Genomic DNA, 20,468 nt, shown 5'->3' on the forward strand with positions numbered 1-20,468 from the left:
AAACACTGAATTGATGTATGAGGCTTAAAAAGTGTTATGACAGTTTACTGACTTTTGTTATTGTAACATGGGGTCGTCCTGTACTGTTTCGGTGGAGGTTACTCTGTGTCATTGTCAAGAGGTTATTTTGTGTCATTGCGTGTTTAATAATCCGTAACGCTTGAGAACGCTTTTAACTATTTCGCTGCCTGAGAAATATGCGACTTCTTAATCAGCAAGTTTTGCATTTTTACTGACCGACTTGTATTTGCTTTACGTGTATAATCTATTGGCATTGTTGCTATAACATTGTGATGGCAATTTTCTTCTCAGGTCACTATTAAATACTTCTTGTTGGTCACAAATGAACGCTATCTTAGTTTCCGCTGGTAATCCAAAAGTTATTCGCTAAACCAGTAAATTTATACAGGTAAAAGTTACAGCAGCCAATAATTCGTTGTTGCGAACTTACTTGGTTGACTGATTCGATTTTTGCTAAACCAACAAAGCGGTTAACACAGAAGTTTGTAAGAAAACAGACGCGATCGTTTCGATGCATCGAGATGCGCTTCAGCAAATTGCAGCTCTGTTAGCGCGCACCTGTTCTTAGTCACATTCTCTAATTTCCGGTCCACCTGAAATTCTAAGCCTGTCGATCGCTTTGTGGAAGCAAACAAGCCAACCGAGAGCATTTCCTCCGTTTCAAGTTCAGCGAACGTGTTTGTTCGTGTTTCCGTCGTTGAAATGCAAGAACGGGCGCTCGAGTCGATTTTATCCGTGTTGGGAATGTCAACGTGGGCGTATTGGGCATGTTTCTATTTTTGGTAACCCTGCATTTAGGGGAGTTGGCGTGCGGTTTGCCGTTAAGAAATGCTACGACCTTAACGCAACTCAAATTGTGTCACACATTTTCGAATGCCAGTAGCAGCCGACTTACGCTATTTCACATATAGTTTTATTGGACTAGTGGATAGGGAAGATATAAAATTTATACAGTTGGTTACTTACGTGACTTCATCCGAAAGAAAATTTCTGCAACTATTTTATCAGTTGTAGCAATGACAAACACTTTATTGCCACAGATTTAGTGGCGTCTAATGCCAGTTGATTTCGTGTCGTATCGCGATCATCGAAATCTTTTTAGTAAGAAACAATTCGTCACAAGTGAACAATATTGTTAAATACCCGAACAAAATCCCCTGGCGATAAAACAACTTTTATCATCTACGTTTCCACGCTTTGCAGCCCAGACATTCCGGCCTGTAAACCTAATGATCGCGATACGATAGCTGTGATCGCCATGTAAAAGGACCTGCGCTGTGGGGCGATCCTGACAATTATGCGATTGCATGAAACATTACTGTTTTCATCATCTATGTTGAAATATATCAACGGGATGCCCAAGAAAAATATACATTTTTTGTATATTTCAGTACCGATTTGCCGGCGTTTTACGGACAAGAAGAAAGCGACGATGGCAACGCGCAGATTTGCTCATTACCGACCTTTAGTGGCGAGTTTCGTTGCGGTGATCCAAGCCTCGTGCTGCCGTCACAAGTCGATAACGTCACATGTACATTAAACGCCAGTTATTACGTCAGCGGTCAGACGACGCATCAACTTTTGAACGATAGCTATGGTAAGAATATACACTGCAACAATATCTTTGCGGACAACGGAGCTGAGTATACTGAAAGAAAGATTCTAAAGTTTTTTAAACATGTGGTAACATTTTGATAATGTCATGCAATACATGACTGAAACGGTCACCACAACATCTAAAATCGCTTCTATGTCGCCAGGAAACTTAAACTGCATAAACTGGAATCAGTATTACAACACTTGCCAAGCAGGAGATAGCAATCCTTTCCTGGGAGCGATTAGCTTTGATAATATCCTGTACGCATGGGTCGCAATATTCCAAGTAAGTTCACGTCTTTCAAAAGTGCTTTCAGTAAATTGAATAATTGCGCAATATAAAAGCGCTTGTGCATGCTGTAAAATCTTGAAAGTAAACGACTGAACTAATGTAAGTTAAAAATCAGTGAAGGGAAATTGTACCCTTTCAAATGCTAATTGGGAAAACAGCTGAAACACCAACAAATTCGTTTTACTATCAGGTAATCAGTTTGGAAGGTTGGGTGGACATCATGTACTTCGTAATGGACGGTTATTCCCTGTACAGTTTTGTTTATTTTATTCTTCTAATTGTGGTAAGTATCAGCCTGTTGCAACACTTGTTATAATATATTCCCATATACGCGAAGGAAAGAATGCTATGTATACAAAACATATTTTAGATGCTTTTGTGCTTTTATTTCCACTGATCATATCTCCAGTAACGCATATAAACCATTCCTGACAAAAAATTCCTCTATCCCTGCATATCTGCAACTACTTGTTTGCATTCGTGTCGTGCGCCGTGTATTTTACTTTGATTTTTTTCATCAATATGTCTCGCGATTACTTTAAATGCGAATTAGTGACGGGATGTTATCGGTCACGCAAATTTACTCAGACGTCCTACAAAAACACAAACACCACCCCCAGGGTAAGGTTAATTACACGAAGTGTCATTATGTCTGCCTCATGAGCTCCACCACCTTTCATGTATCGACCGAAATTCCCAATCTTCTCTGATTTATCAAGAGCGGACTAATACCTCCTTAACCAGAATCAATATAACTGCACACGCCTAGACGTTGCAGACATCTTTAATGGAGCGTTTCTGCCAGACTCGTGACATGTGTGGTAAAGTTTGCCTCGGGTGCATCAGCATCACATTTTGGTTTCTGTTGCAACCGGAACTTTTTGTTCAATACTCGTTAACACACTAACACGAACTTACTGTCAAAATGCGATTCTAAACTAAAACCAGGCAACTATGCGTAATGGAAAACTTGTGGTTTTGTAGCATTAAACCGACTTCTACCCCCCTTTAAGCCCTAGGTTTTAGACTTTAGACCTGGGGGTTTAAGGTTTCCTCAGTTACGTTTCAGTTACGTGTTGATTCATAACAACTTACTTGCTTGTGGTAATTTGAGAGTGAGCTGCAACCAAGAGAGCTCTCTTGGTTGGAGCTCATTCTCAAATTGCACTGATGATGGACGCAGTCGTGGTCGAAACGTTTGCACATGTACTTGTAGTTATATCACTGCTTTTGTTTAACTTGTTCTCCAAGACAAACCAGCCACATTCCACGTAGGAAAAGTTCTACCTTATTGTAAACAAACTAAATCTGGATGGTCAGCTGTATTTTAATAAAATTTATCTACTGATGTCAGTTCATTGACAGTAATCAATTGTATTCGTCGGTGGTTTTCCTAAATTACATTTCAAAAAGGCATCAATATTCCACCAAGTAATTCGCCTAGTCACATTACCAGTATACAATCATACCCCTACTTTTTTAATTTTATTCTTAATGTGACGCATGTACAAATTGTTGATAAATAAAAAGTGCATTTGCTGCCCTTCTAATAAGAGTTCTAATGAAGCGTGTACAACAGATCGGCTCCTTTTTCATGATCAATCTCTGCCTGGTCGTCATAGCGACGCAGTTCTCGGAGACTAAGCAGCGCGAGCAGCGTTTGATGGAGGAACAACGACTGAGGTTTAAATCGAACGACAGCACCTTAGCCAGCTACTCGCCCCCGGGGAATTGTTACGAGGAACTACTGAAATACATCTCGCATATTTACAGGAAGAGAAAACGAAGGATTAAAAGGTACTTTGGCGCTGTGAAACTCATAAGCGGGAATTAAGAGTTTCCAAAATCATTTGCGTCGATCGAAGCCAGGGTTCTTGGAAAGCGTGTTTGGTTAGAGTGCAATGAGATCAATCGAATAATTTTTTTGACCCTTTTAAAGTTCAGTACTTGTATGTTGCGGAACTCACAAAAATCATCTATAAAAACCACATAAAAACTTTTTTTTTTTTTTATTAAAACAACATCAATTTTTTAAATAGGCCAAACTCAGTGCGAGCGAAATTACGAGTAGGCCGACATAAAAATACTCAAAGTTAAATCGTAGCGACTTATCCGAAGCCGGTGATCACCCGTGGCTCAACCACCAGAGCAATGATTTTCAAAGAAGGTTGGGTTTGACCAAGCATTGCTCTGGTGCCATTGGAACTTATGATCGCTATGTCATAACTAATATCGCCAAGTAAATGTCTTCGTTGGCAATCCAGCTTTACAATGTTTCTGCGTACTTGTTTGTGGAAATATACCGACAATACATCTGTACACAGTGTCGTGATTGAATTAACAAACAATACCTAATGTATGCCAGGATTTGTGATATTTCCATTTAAGCTTGTGGGATGTTGTTTCTCTCATGTAAAGGTAAAAAGGCTATTCTTTATTGTGATAACCAAGATGTGATTGAATCATTATTGAAACAAGCTCTAATTTTGCCCAATTAGGTGGTGGAGACGACGGAATCAAGAACGTCAACGTGAAAAGATGAAGAAGCTTGGCGACTCCTCATCCACGCTCCCAACATCCTGCCCAAAACCAACATCAGGGAACAAGAAGAAAAATGCCAAGCGCGGACCGAATCCCATCCACTTGCATCACCATCACCATCATCACCACCACCATTACCATATCGCCGACTCCATCGAGAGGGGCGAGAGACTTGTGAAAGTAGGGGTCGAGATAGACCTTCACGACGCGCCCCCATTTGAACCCGGGGCTTCCCCGTTACCAGGGAAACTCATGTTGGGTGACGCTTGTTCCGACAAGTTGGACGTACCGACGGTGAAAAACTCTTTCAGGTGAGTTGCGGTTTTTCTTGGATGGTGTGAAGAGGTGTCGCACAAAAGCAGTAAGCTGCATGCAGATGGCCACTATAGGTCGAAACGTTTGACTAATATGTCGAAACAGTGGCCATCTGTATGCAGCTCACACCAATTACAACAACTTAAGTCAAATTTATAATACTTACCCGTATGTTGGGTCTAAACCTTTTCTACGTCTTGTTTATTTTGAAACACGTGATTGCCCTTACATCACGTGATTTGCTAATATACAGTTGTACAACTCAACGAATTTGAATGCGTTTTAGGATGGATGAAAAATATCTTGAGCGTTTAAAATTAATTATCGTTAATTGTTTTAATACTTGACTGAACTTGTCTGAGATGGTTTCAATAAAGTTATTAGACATGCCGATGATTGTTGATTGGCGAAAGTCGCATGAATAATTGATGGCGTTGGCGTGAACAAGGCTTTACAGCTACCGCAAAACAAAGTAATGCTCGCTCACAGATTTTATGCATCTTACAACGTTAGTCACGATAATAGCATTGACCCGTCTGACCTTTTACTTGATTGTGGCATTTTAACGCCTCTCAATACTGACCTGCAGTGTCTGGGTAGTTTATTAAGCACGTTTTACATATTGTTCGCAATAAAACGAAAAACCACGCAACGATTACTCACTGTTCTAGACATACTGAAGTAGCTGTAGTTAAGTTTCGGTATTTCAGGGAATTTCCGACCGCACTTTTGCAGACGCAATTTGTTAAAGTAACCGCATTTACCCTGTTTGAATTCCCCTTGCCTCTGCGAAGAAGGATCTCTGAAATAAATTTGAATCCAATTATTTTTATTGACTTTACCCCGGCTTTTGTGTGATGCATATGTGACTTGTACTAAATTTATTCGGGCGCTGTGTATTTGATTTTGTGCACGGTGAAATAAAATATGCCGAATTTCTGCTGACTCTGTAAGAGTGATCGCCAGATAAGACCAAACATCACATAAATAACACGTTTTTACTGCATCTCAATCTAAAGTGCGTTGTTACTTCTCAGACTCACTCTTCCACGGGTTTCCCCCACTTTCAATACCTCCGCCCGCTCTCTCACCGGATCTCTGACGCCAGAATCACGTCACAGCGTGACGCCAGATCGACGCACTTCCGGTGACCTTACAATCACCCCTGCTGGAACAATTTACTTTAGTCCCGCACAGGAAACGCCCCGCAAGAAATCGGGGAGGGTCGATGGGTATCTTTCCTCTCCCGTCCCTGGTATGTTAATCCTATTAATTCGTCTGATTTTACCATGCTTTAGTTTGTTCATTTTATTTTTCTTATTTTCGATAATTCGTCTGCTCATGCGTATGGTTTAAATGCTGCGTTGTACTGTACAGAAACGATAGAGTTGACTTGGGTCGGATAAGTTGATCTGAAATTGTAGCTTCAGATTGAGAAAAAATGTGGGCATTACAAAAACCAGCAGTAACTTTTTTGAATAAAAGTTTCCCTGAAAGACATTTTGGAATTTAACTGCCAAAAACGCTAGCGAACGTTTTCGTAACGCAATACAGCAAAATTATATGCATGTGACTCAAGTTTCTTTCAAATCTCGGAAAGACAGGCAGAACTGTGCCATACTTAAATGAAAACAACACATTTATCTGCAGACAGACAGCCGAGCCCCAAAGGGAGCTTCTACGTACGATCGGCTTCTTCTTCTCCGTCAAAACGTCCAACAATCATCACTTCCGACCTTAATTGCTCTTGTTCCCTTTACGATCCCGAATGTTTCGAATCAAAAGCCGAGGAAGTGGTTTTCGACGACACGGGGGCACCCGAAAAGTGTTGTTGTGTTATAAGTGTAAAGGTGAATGGAAAAAAATGGAAATGCCCATTTCATATAACTTTTGTGACGTTTCTCAGACTATTAACAGTCTTAACCTTTTTCGCGATTTTGATTTGAGAAAATACGACGAGGTTCGGGTTAGATTAGAATATTTTTATAATTGATTCGAACTGATGTAATTTTAGTTGCAATTATTTGGCATTTATAATCTTACCCACTTTCCCATCGTAAAACTTGACGAGTTCAAATTTATTTTCAGTCCAAGTGGAAGAAGGTTTGCGAATTGTGGACGGAATTCCGGAGCAACGTAAGGAAGGTGGTGGAAAGCAAGTATTTCAACCGTGGCATCATGATCGCCATCCTTATCAACACTATGAGCATGGGGATTGAACATCACAACCAGGTACTTTCCACGTATGATGATCACGTAGACCCCGTGTTGTCTAAACCTTTTTACATGTTTTGGAGACTTAAATTCAAAAGTTCAGGGTCAAAGTTTACCAACTAACTTGTGTCACTCCGAACTGACTTAAGTGTTTGCTTTGACGCATGAAATTCCGGGATTTTCCATTGAGAGTTGTCTGCGTTTTTGACAAAACATACAGTCATAAAGCAAGGGTTTGCGACCTTTTAAACTTAGTGTGTCTGTTTATAAACTAACAACATTTAATATTTTCTTGCTAAAATGAACCTTTTTCTGGCGCCACTTGTTTATATATTGTAGAACTGATGATGCTGTTTATCATAACGTGTTTTCTTTGAAATGAAACTTCGTTTTGACACAAAGATCAATTTTTATTGTAAATATAAATGTTTACAACTCATGTAAAAGGCACAAACAATGTGTCATGTTCAACTACATTAAACAGTTTTGTAATATGAACTTGTAAAACACTTGAACACCTCGCGTGCTAACCGGGTATTGCGTATATGCTGTTGCGCATCTATAGTTTGGACAAACAACATAAACGTCACTTTTAAGTTACGCTGTAAACCGCATTCGTTTTTTTCTGGGAATTTGTTCCTCTGTCACGTGATATTCCGAGACTTCACTACTAATTTGCTTTTCTGGAAACGTTCATAACCTAATTAAGATGTTTGACGTTACACAAGAAATCCATTAGCGTCCGACATTGCTATTTTCTTTGCAAACGAGACTTTCAAAGTTCTTCGCAAAACAAACATCGGTAATTTGTTTGCGAGCACTGAAAGGCCATCAGTTCTTGGTACTTGACAAAACCACAGCGACATATTGCTTTAACCTGCTATGGTGGCCTGTGCAATAACACTGCGACTTATTGCAGTGCAATATAGGATATGACGATTGTTTATTAAATGGTTTCGATGGTATTTTCTTAGGTAATATCTCAGTGAAGAAAAATAATTTTCTCTAAATCTGTGGTAATAGCTTTTCGAGATAACGAAAGCGTATCTTCGATTTACCAAACCTTGGTCTTTATTTCTATGATAATAATTTGCACATGGTGGCATTACGTAAAAACACGTCCTCGAAAGTTCTAAACTTCATGCAGATTTAAGATGATTATTTTGCATTTCAGCCTCAAGCTCTGACGAATGTGCTGGAAATAAGCAACGTGGTTTTCGCAACTTTGTTTGTCCTCGAAATGGGCGCGAAATTAATAGCGTTCGGCATTGTTGGATACTTGAAGAACCTTTACAACGTGTTTGACGCCGTAATTGTCATTATAAGGTGGGTGGAAATACTGACCAGATTTTGAATGTCTTTGTGCTCTTGGGATATATAGTTGGAAGATGTGACATCATTCAAAATATCGCCAAATAAACACGCTTGGGGGCGAAAACTGATAAAAGCTAACCACGTTTCTTACAAATGAGCACATTTACATTTTCCAAGACACTGCTTTTCAACATAAGCGCAAATCTTGCAAATATGGCAAACCAGTTTGTAATTGAACAGCGTGTGGGAGATAGCGGCGGGAACACAGAGTGGAGGAGGTCTTTCAGTGTTGAGGACGTTCCGACTTCTTCGAGTTCTCAAACTTGTTCGGTTTCTTCCCGCTCTCCGTCGCCAACTAGTGGTGCTTATGCGCACGATGGACAACGTGGCGACCTTCATGATGCTTTTGACCTTGTTCATTTTCATCTTCAGGTGAGTGGTTTAAACACGGACGTAAATCAGCCGCAATAATCTTGCCAATAACATAAATAAACAACCCAGACGATAGAAATGAAAAAACAAAGTATTTCATATTTTGATGATCTTTTGATCCAATATACAACAAATCCGTCTGCAACGAATTTAAAATCTTGCTCTTTCTCTTTACTTCGGAAGCATTGCACAGATTGCAGTCTTTATTTTGTGATTGGCTTTCGCCTGTTTGTGACGATAGGAATGTGTTACTTACAGCATACTCGGGATGCACTTGTTCGGATGCGAATTCTGCAAGCTGAACAGTTACGGTGAAACTGAATGTGACAGAAAGAATTTCGACTCTTTGCTCTGGGCGTTCGTTACAGTTTTCCAGGTAAAGAGTTATTTAAATCTGCCTCAAATCTCAAGTTGTGTTATGGCTTGTTGTTTTAAACCCCAAGATCCACAAAATCTGTTTATACAGCTGGGTAATATTGCAAGATATGGATAATTAAGAACATCGTTATCCTGTTTATTTCAAGGATAAACAACACAGGTCAAACCACAAAAATCTAATGTTCACAGACAATTCCGTTTATTAAAATTTTTGTGACTTGTGATATAATTATTGGTATGCGATCATCCATGGCCATTTTGACGGTGCCATATTAAAAAAAAAATTCCTTTTATTTGTCATATTTCGCTTTGCTGAGCTGTTTGTGAGGGTTGAACGCACGATTCTGGGACAACCAGACCCAACGTTCTACCCACGGTTTCACGGGTATATTGTGGTCAAGGTACACTGGTGTCTAAACGCACAATTTGCCAGGCGACATTTACATATACGTGGGGGGTCTCCACCGCCGTAACCAGATGGGCGTTCCCTTGACAAGAGCAAAGCATTCTTGATGAAGATATTTTTTCTTTCATGCAGATTCTCACACAAGAAGATTGGAATATCGTTCTTTACAACGGAATGGCCGCAACCCGACCAGCGGCCGCAATTTACTTCATAACACTCATGACCATAGGAAACTACGTTCTTTTCAACCTCCTAGTTGCAATCCTTGTCGAAGGTTTCCAAGCGGAGGTAAAATTTGTCGCCCAGTGTCTGTCACGTGACTAGTAGTAACCAATCACGTCTGTACATAGAGTTAGTGTAGATCGTCCGTAATGTGTATCATTCCACAAAAAGGTCACCTCCATTATTCATGCCCGGAATTCCCATGTCCGAAACTTTCCTTTTTTCTGTAATGCAAGTGTATAAGTCAATAAACCGCCAACCTTAAATCGGCAATAACTGTAAAATTACCCTGACCCAAACGAGGTACGAATCACTTTGAGGATGCCATCTATATATTAAGTCAAACTGCTTGATGTTCAACTTCATACGACCAAAGTTATTATCATTCAAAAGATCATTCATAGCTCTCTGTAACGTATCAAATCACCTCATGACGTAACACTTCTCGCAGTGACGTGCTCCTTAACGCTTCATTGCGCACACAATGCATGTTTCTTTCCGTTAGTGCTACCCAGAGCGCTTGCAGACTGATGACGAAATAGACGATGATGAAGATGACTCCATGAAAGACGTAGTGCTGGCTGATGAATACACGCGGAAGGTTGCGCACGCGCTTGGCCTGCGTCAACCCCTTCCCACAAGCAGAACAATGCATGTATGTTGTTGCGCCGATCATTTTCCCCACAGCTTCATTTGCTTATTGCTCCATGTCTCATTGTCGTTGTTGATTCGTAGATGGTGTTTCGTGATCATGGTAGCTCTCTGAGATGATCTCAACGCCGCTCTAAAAGTAGTAAACTAAGTAATAGTAGCGATTTGCGCATTCTGCTTTAGCGAAGGTATTGCGTCAAATCAACCAAATAGTCATAAGTTATTCAAATAAAATACCTGTCTGCTTTACCTAAGATACTTACGGCATCAACACATTATATCAACGGATTAAATATGAATTACACACAGCGCGGGGATACCGAAAGCACTGCGTCATCATTGTGCTCGAGCGATGATGAAGTTGGTGATGACGTGGCCATAGTTTTTAGCACAAGTCGCAAAGATTCCATTAAAGGTGAACTTGGTATTCTATTTTTATATATATATATATATATATATGTATATACATTGTTTATACGTCGTTAAAGCCACGAAAATGAAGGCTGAGTTATTCGCCCTTACAATTTTTACCGTTTTGCAGAGCGGTCGCTTTCCTGCAGCTCATGCGAATCAAGTGGCACCAGCGACGATGACGAGGAATCATTCGGGCGTGACGTACCAATCATAACTCGCACAGCGGCCACGCCCCTTCCCACGCCCACTCCTTTGACCTCACATACGTCATTACATATTGAAGAAGCTGGACTGGATGTTGAAAGGTGCAAACTGTTGAAGGGGGCAGAGGGTGGAAGCATCATCAGCATTGATCGTAGACGCAGTGACTCCAGTAACGGACACCCAGGGACGCTCTCATCCGACTCAAGAAAATCAAGTGTCGTGGTTGGTCTGACTTTTTTTCCTGCCAAATTATTTTTATTGTGATGTTTACAATGCTGTGTCGCCACAGTTTGATTTCAACAAACAATTTATTTTTGCCCATTGAAGTCACATGTGGTTTTGTCAATCATGTTTGGAGCTACAACGTACTTTTCAGCCACATGTAAGCCACTGAGTCAATAATTTGCGTTTCTTTGCCCAGTCGAGACTCAGCGTTTCAAGCCTGCGGTCGTCATTTCGGTCGAAAAACCGAGAACTCCCATCTGATCAACAATCTCTGGTGTCAGGAATGGATGAATGTAACGAAGGTGGGTTACCCAGTGGTGGTCAGGATGGATCGATTTGTATGTAAATTTTGTGGCATTTTGATACCAATGTTTTCTATATTCTATTTTCTATTATTTCACTGTTCGCTTTCGTACAAGTGCAAAAATATGTTTTATTGTTTTAAAATAAATTTGTGACAATATTGAGAACAATGTGACACTTTTCCTTGCTGGGTTGATCTAAAATCTTTTAGATATTTTAACAAAAAAATCTTCATTATGCCACACTAAAGTTTGTTTTACTGCAGAGTATTCAGAGGACGATGACGCGTACAGTAACTCCAGCTTCAATATGTGTCCCGAGGGGAATTTCCCGGATGACGTTGAGAAAGATGAATTTTTAATGGAAAGAGGAAGTAAGATTAAAATATGACTTCATTTTTGCAGCTTTATGTAACCGTAAGGTGTCTGTAGTGTAGCAATCAACATAGTAGCTCGTACTACTGTTACAATTATTCCATTTCACAAAACAAGGATTTGTTTTTACTCAGCCGGAAACTCAAGTTTCTCTACCTCCACCTCGCGACGTGCGAAGTCTTGCGAACACGACCACTTGCCGACGAACGTAAGTTCACCAAAACAGATTCAGCGTGGCTACTTTTTTTTTGGCATACAGGTGTTCTTATTTTGTACAGGTGTTCTGTCGCTGCTGTCGAGCTTTCACGTCGTGTTGCGTCGTCGAGCGAATAAACAAATTTGTGACGAAACGCCGCGCGTGGTCGCTATACATTCTTTCTCCAGAAAGCAGGTACTAATAACATTGGTCAAGGTCAAGGCCTTGTGTGAGTAGAAAACCTACTGGATTCATGATCAGGATATCGCGGTTTCGAATCGCAGCATAGTAAAAACGAATTTCTTATGTAGTAAGACCCTGAAAAAGTCTCACCGGATGGCAGACGAAACTTTGGTTTCGAATAAAACTTTAGAAACTTAAATGCCAGAAGAACAATTCTTATCAATTCTTATGTAGTGTATCCATATTTTCAAGTGCGTTTAACCGTTAATAAGGCTTTTTCAAACCTTTATGCTTTTGTAGGCTCAGAAAATTGCTGCAACGAACTGTCTCGAACAAGTGGTTTGATTACGTCATTCTACTATTTATCTTCGGAAATTGCATCACAATCGCTATGGAGAGGCCCTCCCTGCGAGAGGGGGGTAACGTAAGTTGTGATGACGTCGTAAACGATTTACCGATGACGTATTTAAACGTATCTTGTGACGTAGGAACGTTTCGTCATCGATGTTATGAACTACATTTTTACCGTTGTTTTCACTCTCGAACTCATGTTAAAAGTTCTCGCCAATGGATTGTGCTGTGGAGATTCGACCTACCTCAAGAGGTGAACGCATTTCATATTCTACTTTCTCACAATTGCAGTTTCAACAACGATTTAAATAGTTTCTAAAGGGTCTTCAGGCATTGTATTACTTTTGCCGAGCAGTGACAGCAATAATTCAATTCAATTATGCACATAAAAAACTTGAACATGAATAAATATGCAAAACAAAATGGCATGGACACCGAATAAACCATATGGGGTATCGTGTCTGGCACCTCCCAAAGCAAATGGTTTGTCAACGTTAATTCTGTCGTAATCCAATCAATTTGACTTTCAGCGGCTGGAACGTTCTCGATTTTATTCTCGTCGTGACGTCATTGATTGACGTCTTGATGACGTTGGCCTCGAGCGGCGGATCAAAGTTGTTCGGCATTCTTCGCGTTTTGAGATTACTCCGCGCCTTGCGTCCGCTCAGGTATGACGAAGGTTGTCAACTGAAAGTCAATCAATTTAACGAACACATAGCGTCTGTGGAACAAGCAGTTGCAACTGAGATAGTAAAATGCCTACAAAGATTCCTGTTAAACGATTCCGGTGATCACTCCTCTTTCTAGCCCTAACATCACAACGTTTTCTTTTTCGTTTTGTCACATTATATTTGATTAAGACACTGACGATGCAATTTAGCGCAATACATTTAACTATTATGATGGACAACAGATTTCAAATTTAAAACAAAATTTCGTTAATAATGCCCACAAAGACGTATTATAATTGTTTTAAAGTTTGTATCAAACTAGATCTTCCATAGTATTCACATTCCTACACAATTTACATCATTTCTGAGACAGTTGGAATCTGACTTTTCAGTCACATTTTCCTCTCAACTTATTTCAGGGTGATCAGTCGTGCCCCTGGGTTAAAGGTGGTTGTTCAAACTTTACTTTCGTCCCTGAAACCTATCGGCAATATCGTTCTTATCTGTTGTGCCTTCTTTATCATATTCGGTATTCTTGGAGTGCAAGTAAGTAAACTCCTTTAGTGTTTATGAGCAAGTCGCGTGTTGCTTATAGGAGATTTTAATGCCTAAAGTGATCTATTAGAAAATATTTACAAAGAAAATTTAAATACAATAAGTCTTTGATTTTATATGCGCAAAAGAGCCATAATAGTCAATGAGAGCTGCAGACAGGTGTACACACTGTTTCGACCTGTAAGGTCTCATCAGTGCAGCTGGTGACCATGGCACATGCTAGCTGGTAGACTAGCAGGCACACAGATTTCCACTTTGTGGTACTTTTCGGTCAATCGTCTTTGATTTTGTCTTTGAATTGAGCGATGTAGAATAAAAAATGGGTCCAATTTCTCAGTAAGCTTTACAACAGGTTATCGCTCGTTGCATTGCCATCTAAGGTATCAGTTTATTGTTTTTCTTAGTCGCTTAACCAATCGCTTTTAGAACGATGGTGAACATAAGTGTCTATGCTTCAGGTTTTCAAGGGTAAGTTTTATCACTGTGAAGGACCCGATATTCGTTACGTCATCAACCGAACTCAATGTGTGGAAGATGCAGAAAACACTTGGACCAACCACAGGTGACGACAACCGCAAATCGCTCGATAACATTGCGATGAATTCTTAAAACCCTTCTGTACTACAAACAAACACTAAAGTATTAACACTTTCATGCAAATATTTGAGTTTTTGTCCTGGTATAACAAGCATAAGCACATACGTTTTTCGTAAGGCACTGGTCTTACGTTCAGTATAGCAACTCTGTCCATGATAGATTATCCTCAAACATGTTGTATTCTTCTGAGGATAAAGAGACTGGCCCATATTGTTATTAACACTGTCATGTTAAAATAAGACGTTTCGACAAAAACTTCAGTCAAACTGATAATGGCATAAGCTTTTGCCGAAACGTCTTATTTTAACATGACAGTGTTAATAACAATATGGGCCAGTCTCTTTATATTCAGAATTATGAGAAAACCCGTGAGTTGTGTTCCTAATGTTGTATTCTATTTTCTAGGTACAATTTCGACGACTTGGGGCAGGCTCTCATGTCTTTGTTTGTTCTCTCGTCAAAAGACGGATGGGTAGAAATCATGTATCACGGGATCGACGCAGTTGGAGTCGATCAACAGGTGAAACATAAATGTCCAATTGAAGTTTTAGAACAGAAATAAGTCACTAAAACCTGGTTTTGCAAAATATATTTCTGGTCAATTGATGGTGACCAAAGCAGCATCTAATAGTGTCCTTTTTTCAACCAATTTTGCAGTTTATTTCGTCCAAAGCAACCGAAAATGTCAATCAATCCCTTTTCGGTTGCTTATGATGTATTTCTCCAATATGCGTCCCTATATTTCACACCATTGTAAACGTGCATTGATGAAGCTACATTTTTCTGCCCTTGTTCTAGCAATTATCCGTATTGAATACCACAGTACGAAGTTTGATAAACACACAAGAATACAATCATTATCGTCCTCCTTGCAGCCGATTGAGAACTACAATCCCTGGATGTTGCTCTACTTCATCTCTTTCCTCCTCATCGTTGGCTTCTTTGTCCTCAACATGTTTGTTGGAGTTGTGGTGGAGAATTTTCACAGATGCAGGGAGCAACACGAGCTGGAAGAGATCAAAAGGAAGGAGGTATGAGCTCATGCTATGGCTGGTTATATATATATGTCCTTGTTTGTATAAAAGGGGATATTTGGGTGCCAAATCTTTTTATTTATACGCACTTAGTTTTGTGTAAATGTGGATTGTTAGTTATAAGTGTTACACGTTTTGAGACGAAATTGGGCGAATATGACTGACAAAAACAAAATGTCGTTGTACGTTACTGAAAAAAAAAAACGAAATCATAATGACGCAATTAAAAATAGCCTCCAAAATCGGACAAAATGACTAGAATAGTTCATTGGAGAGTAGCGTTCTCGTTTTTTGATTAGGGTTGATGGTAACGCAATGACTCCTGTGGGAATTACGTTTGTGTTTGATTCCACAAAGTTGTATCGTAAGACATGGAGCCACTGAACCAACGTGGAAGCCACTGCACCATATTTGCGATCACAAATGTCGCCGCCTTTGCAAATATATGAGATCTTTGTGCAGGAGATTCGCAAGAAGAAAGAAGAGCGGCTCCTCCTGAAACAATCCAGACAGAGTTCCAAGGGGGGAAAGGCCAACTTCCGAAAGAAGACTATGTCACGTGCTCGAACCGGAGTGGATGACTGCATGGGCGTTGTACGAAGAATGTGGATGAGACTAACGTTCAATTGTTGCTACCGATATTATCAAAAAGGTAGGACGCATCGGTATATATGTTATGTTTGGCTACGCTCATCGTCTTTTAAGCGCACGAGCCAAGGCTGTGCGTACCAAATTAGGTTATCATCAGGTGTTCTATTAAAGATAGTAAAACATCCTGTGACTTATGTGCAGATGATGTAAAATACCACGAGAGATATGGAAAGGCAAGACAAGCTATTCATTCCTTCTGCATGAGCAAGTATTTCGAAGCCGGAATCTCTCTGGTGATTGGCATAAATATACTTACCATGGCCACGGAACACTACCAGCAACCTGAGGTACAACACCAAACAATGTTTTTGGCATTTAAGATCTAAAGACTATAGTGATTGGCGCAATTTTCGAGTTAGTGATTGTGTTGACCAAAATGTGTTGTGTTGCAACGAACATTGAGATTTTTCCTATTTGTATTTTTGGAACGTGTTTTTATCGTTTGTGCGCAAACACTGATGCCAACAATCGTGAATCCCACTCCGCTGCTGGTTGTTACAATTCCACATGTGTTTGTATGTTTATAGGAACTTGGCATTGCATTGAAATACGCCAACTACGTTTTCACCGCCGTGTTTGTCCTGGAGGCGATACTGAAACTGATCGCGCTCGGAATCTGCCGATATTTTGCAGACAAGTGAGTGAAAGAATATTATTCGTATTTGCCGGTACACGTTTAGAGCTTTTGTGACTTTTTTGACGGCATTTAATTGCATTTCGTACGGTTTATTATGACAAAAATACAGTTTGCGTAGGTCATATCAAAAAATGCTAACATATGTAAACTTTTCATATTGTACAAGTCAGTAACTTACCAGTAAATTATACACAGATGCTTGTGGTATAAACAACAACAAAAAAATAGCACAACGTTTGCGAATTTTTTATTCAGATGGAATCAGCTTGACATGTTGATCGTCATTTTATCGATAGTCGGTATCGTCATTGAGGATATGGGGAGTGCTGGAGACCGAAGTCTGTTCATCAACCCAACCATTATAAGGGTGATGAGAGTACTTCGGATTGCACGAGGTAAATTCTCTGAATTAACAATTAAGTCGACTGAGCCAAGTAATACAACAGCGAAACAAACATACTTTGAATATATAATCTTTCTTTTTATGTGTCTTGCTTCACAATAGTTTATTTTGAAATCTATATGCATGTTGCATCGATTAAAAGGTATCGCTCCTATTTTCATTAAACATACTAAATATATATTTGCAGTCTTGAAGTTGTTGAAAATTTCGAAAGGAATTCGATCACTTTTGGAAACTGTAGCTTGCGCGCTCCCTCAAGTGGGCAACCTGGGAATGCTTTTCATTCTCCTGTTTTTCATTTTTGCCGCTCTGGGAGTTGAACTATTTGGAACTCTAAGTGAGTATTTTAATATAAATATTAATTAATCTATCGCAATTTGTCGAACATTTGGTAAACAAACACGACTTTATTATTTTTTTCAATGTTAAGCACGTTTAATGAAAACATTTTTATGACATATGCAAGACTTTTCTATATTTCTATACTATTATTGGCAACTTGTGCAATCTTTCAAGCAATACAAACAGATGCCAACATAAAAAGTCAAACAAATTAAATCAAACCAGTTTTTCTTGTTACTCATATGACAATAAAAATCAGAAATGAAATTAAGCTGATAAAACCATAGCTTTATCATGACTTAAGAGTGTGATCGAAATTTAAACATTCTTTCCAGCTTGTGATGCCGAGCATCCATGCGATGGACTGAATCGTCACGCATCGTTTCACAATTTTGGTATCGCTCTCCTAACCTTGTTCCGAATATCGACCGGGGATAATTGGAATGGAATAATGAAGGTATGCGCTTTAACGTGTTATTTACAATTTTAGGAGGTAAACTAATTTGGCCTAACGCAGCAGGACACAATACAACATAACCTGACCAAGTTGTTAAAATTTGTTCGAATATTCTTGTAAGGATATGGTGACTTAACGTCGTAAAAATATTTAAATAATTTAACATAATTTGGAACAACACCTAAAAATTGAAATGACTGTAATCCCCCATTTTAATGTAGCTAGGTAGATAGAGCGTAAGTGTAGCTAGCTGGTGATGCCGAATTCAAGGCAAACGTATATGTCCAACTTTTATCCGTTTTGTATATTTCGAAATAATATACAGTACCTCTGCATTTATTGTCCTTGCAATGCATCAATATTAACATTGCAATTTTTAGTTTTACTTATTTGCTTTCGGTGTGCGTTGCTTTGCACTGAGTTTCTGCCGTTGGTTACAATTTCGTGCTGGGGCTATGTTTCCCCTCTTGTGTCTATGACCAGCAGTATAACACAAACTACGTTAAAACAACTTATGTTGGCCATAGAAGCTAAAATTAAGAAACTAGTTTCCCAACTATATTATGTTTGGTTCATTATATCTTACAAACGATCCTAACCCACAATTTTCAGTTAATTTTACTACTTAACATTTGGGCTAATATGCAAATTGTTTGAAGCAATTGATTTCATTGATTAACTTGTTGGAGTTGAATATTGCTCAGATTCAATATTAACCATGCAATTTTGTTTTCCCAAGGCATGCTATTTTCTAATATTTTAACCAATCTAATAGACTGCCTTAAATTTTGCAACTTTTGTCCGTTTAGAATTCAATAAAAATAAATTCAACTAAAATTAATCGAATAAAAATAAATTCAATAAGTCATAGAAACTCGTAGCATAATTTCCATCCTTTCTGTGCGTAAGGATGTGATGAAACGTCAGCAGAAATCCAGTGATGACGTAAGCACAGCTTGATGACGATTTTATGACGTGTTTGTTACGTTTGTCCATCAAAAGTATATCACGCTTAAACAAGAGAACAGCCTTCCAATTTCAGTAAATACTGGAATAGGGATTTTCGCAAACAGCTGTTGCGTATTTTGGATTTTTATTTTCGTATGTGTTTTTGCGCCTTGTTTTATGCATGGGAGCATGCGTTTGGGCGATGCAATTGCTTGGCAGATTTAAATGGACTGAATTTTGGAAATGCCTTTTATTTGCATTTGTGATGCTTTGCATGCTTTTCCCTTTTGGAAATTGGTCATGAGAGCTGCTTGTTGTGATTCAACCATAAAAAAGGATATAAAAACAATTTTGTGTGGCTTGAATTGGTTTTCGCTTGAAATGTATTTCGACCACCATTGTAAAATCCCTTCTGAAATATCTCCTTGTATAAAACAGTTTGTTTCGTCACAATAGGACACATTACGTGAAACCTGCGACCCTTCTGCGGACTGCAGAGAGAATTGCTGCGTGAGCGCCATCATCTCCCCAATTTACTTCGTTCTTTTCGTCATGATGGCCCAATTTGTTCTCGTCAACGTCGTTGTGGCGGTCTTAATGAAGGTAAGCGCTAACTGGAATAACAATATTTTAAATAAATATTATATTCCTGAGACTGCAAAAGGAGTAAAGGACGATCAGCGCCAGTGTATGACCTTCATTTATTAACATAAATATTAAAATTGGCATCCTCAGTTTCTATCTAAAAGAATAGCAATAAAAGATTAAAAAAACACAACTAAAACAACAAAACTTAACAGTAAGTCCACTTTCAACAAATATATTGTTTCATCAATCGAGGCATATTACGAAAATGACTGAGTTCCGCAAGAATTTTTCTCTTCTTCGTGGGATACTTTTGGTGCATTTTCGAACCACTTGTTATCATGCGGTCGTAATGGCATCGTAACTAACAGAACATCTGACATTCGCCTCGGCAAGGTGTAAAATTCGTTTCAAATTCCACCTTTGAAACGACTGATAATTTAACTTTTAAGTTAACCGGATTAATTTCCAATTAAATGCACGAACTTTTTTTTGCAATTTAAACTGAACAATTACCATATTCTGCCAAATACTGTCTGTGTTGCCATTCAACCATACGACAAGCATACATAAGTAAAAACTGTTTGTTAATCAGCAATTGGAGGACAGCCGCCTTGAAAGTTCTAGCGGGGGTACGGACGATGACGTGTTTGCAAATGACGTGGACGACTTTGACGCAATGTCCGACGACGACATTGAAGTTTGTGACAAAGTGAGCATTAAAAATATTCCTTCGTACCACAAATAGGACTTTGAAAAACCTTTACAGGACGATCTTCACAACGATTCGGACAAGCTTTACGACGAAACGGACGAACGCGATTCGCTGATCGGATCTGCCCGGCAATTGGTTGTCATGCATGAGTTGCAACGCGGTGACGATTCCAATGAGGTGAGACATATTGTGTATGTGGTCTTTAAAAATCAAAACGTCAAACTGAGTAAAACTTTTAACA

At 39.2% G+C, this 20,468-nt stretch overlaps 1 protein-coding gene across 2 annotated transcripts in view; it reads left to right on the forward strand.

The window, feature by feature from the left end:
* Positions 1-20,468, forward strand: part of LOC145894182 (voltage-dependent T-type calcium channel subunit alpha-1H-like) — a 35,078-nt gene that overhangs the window by 12,616 nt on the left and 1,994 nt on the right. Inside the window, exons 7-41 of one of the 2 annotated variants that reach the window (XM_082982672.1) lie at positions 1,413-1,618; positions 1,782-1,903; positions 2,100-2,192; positions 3,489-3,706; positions 4,408-4,761; positions 5,803-6,020; positions 6,416-6,615; positions 6,854-6,997; positions 8,154-8,305; positions 8,534-8,725; positions 8,984-9,101; positions 9,642-9,797; positions 10,237-10,386; positions 10,692-10,797; positions 10,924-11,222; positions 11,422-11,527; positions 11,794-11,901; positions 12,037-12,110; positions 12,181-12,293; positions 12,582-12,705; positions 12,770-12,885; positions 13,163-13,300; positions 13,723-13,849; positions 14,317-14,420; positions 14,861-14,975; positions 15,331-15,486; positions 15,952-16,141; positions 16,282-16,427; positions 16,668-16,777; positions 17,033-17,172; positions 17,368-17,517; positions 17,858-17,979; positions 19,384-19,530; positions 20,108-20,224; positions 20,282-20,404. In XM_082982672.1, coding sequence (XP_082838798.1) covers positions 1,413-1,618; positions 1,782-1,903; positions 2,100-2,192; positions 3,489-3,706; positions 4,408-4,761; positions 5,803-6,020; positions 6,416-6,615; positions 6,854-6,997; positions 8,154-8,305; positions 8,534-8,725; positions 8,984-9,101; positions 9,642-9,797; positions 10,237-10,386; positions 10,692-10,797; positions 10,924-11,222; positions 11,422-11,527; positions 11,794-11,901; positions 12,037-12,110; positions 12,181-12,293; positions 12,582-12,705; positions 12,770-12,885; positions 13,163-13,300; positions 13,723-13,849; positions 14,317-14,420; positions 14,861-14,975; positions 15,331-15,486; positions 15,952-16,141; positions 16,282-16,427; positions 16,668-16,777; positions 17,033-17,172; positions 17,368-17,517; positions 17,858-17,979; positions 19,384-19,530; positions 20,108-20,224; positions 20,282-20,404 — 5,254 coding nt within the window. The remainder of the gene's footprint in view (positions 1-1,412; positions 1,619-1,781; positions 1,904-2,099; positions 2,193-3,488; positions 3,707-4,407; positions 4,762-5,802; positions 6,021-6,415; positions 6,616-6,853; positions 6,998-8,153; positions 8,306-8,533; positions 8,726-8,983; positions 9,102-9,641; positions 9,798-10,236; positions 10,387-10,691; positions 10,798-10,923; positions 11,223-11,421; positions 11,528-11,793; positions 11,902-12,036; positions 12,111-12,180; positions 12,294-12,581; positions 12,706-12,769; positions 12,886-13,162; positions 13,301-13,722; positions 13,850-14,316; positions 14,421-14,860; positions 14,976-15,330; positions 15,487-15,951; positions 16,142-16,281; positions 16,428-16,667; positions 16,778-17,032; positions 17,173-17,367; positions 17,518-17,857; positions 17,980-19,383; positions 19,531-20,107; positions 20,225-20,281; positions 20,405-20,468) is intronic. The other variant, XM_082982673.1, reaches the window with a different exon arrangement.

This window comes from Ascidia mentula, chromosome 3 (assembly GCF_947561715.1).
Source record: "Ascidia mentula chromosome 3, kaAscMent1.1, whole genome shotgun sequence".
Taxonomy (NCBI): Eukaryota; Metazoa; Chordata; class Ascidiacea; order Phlebobranchia; family Ascidiidae; genus Ascidia; species Ascidia mentula.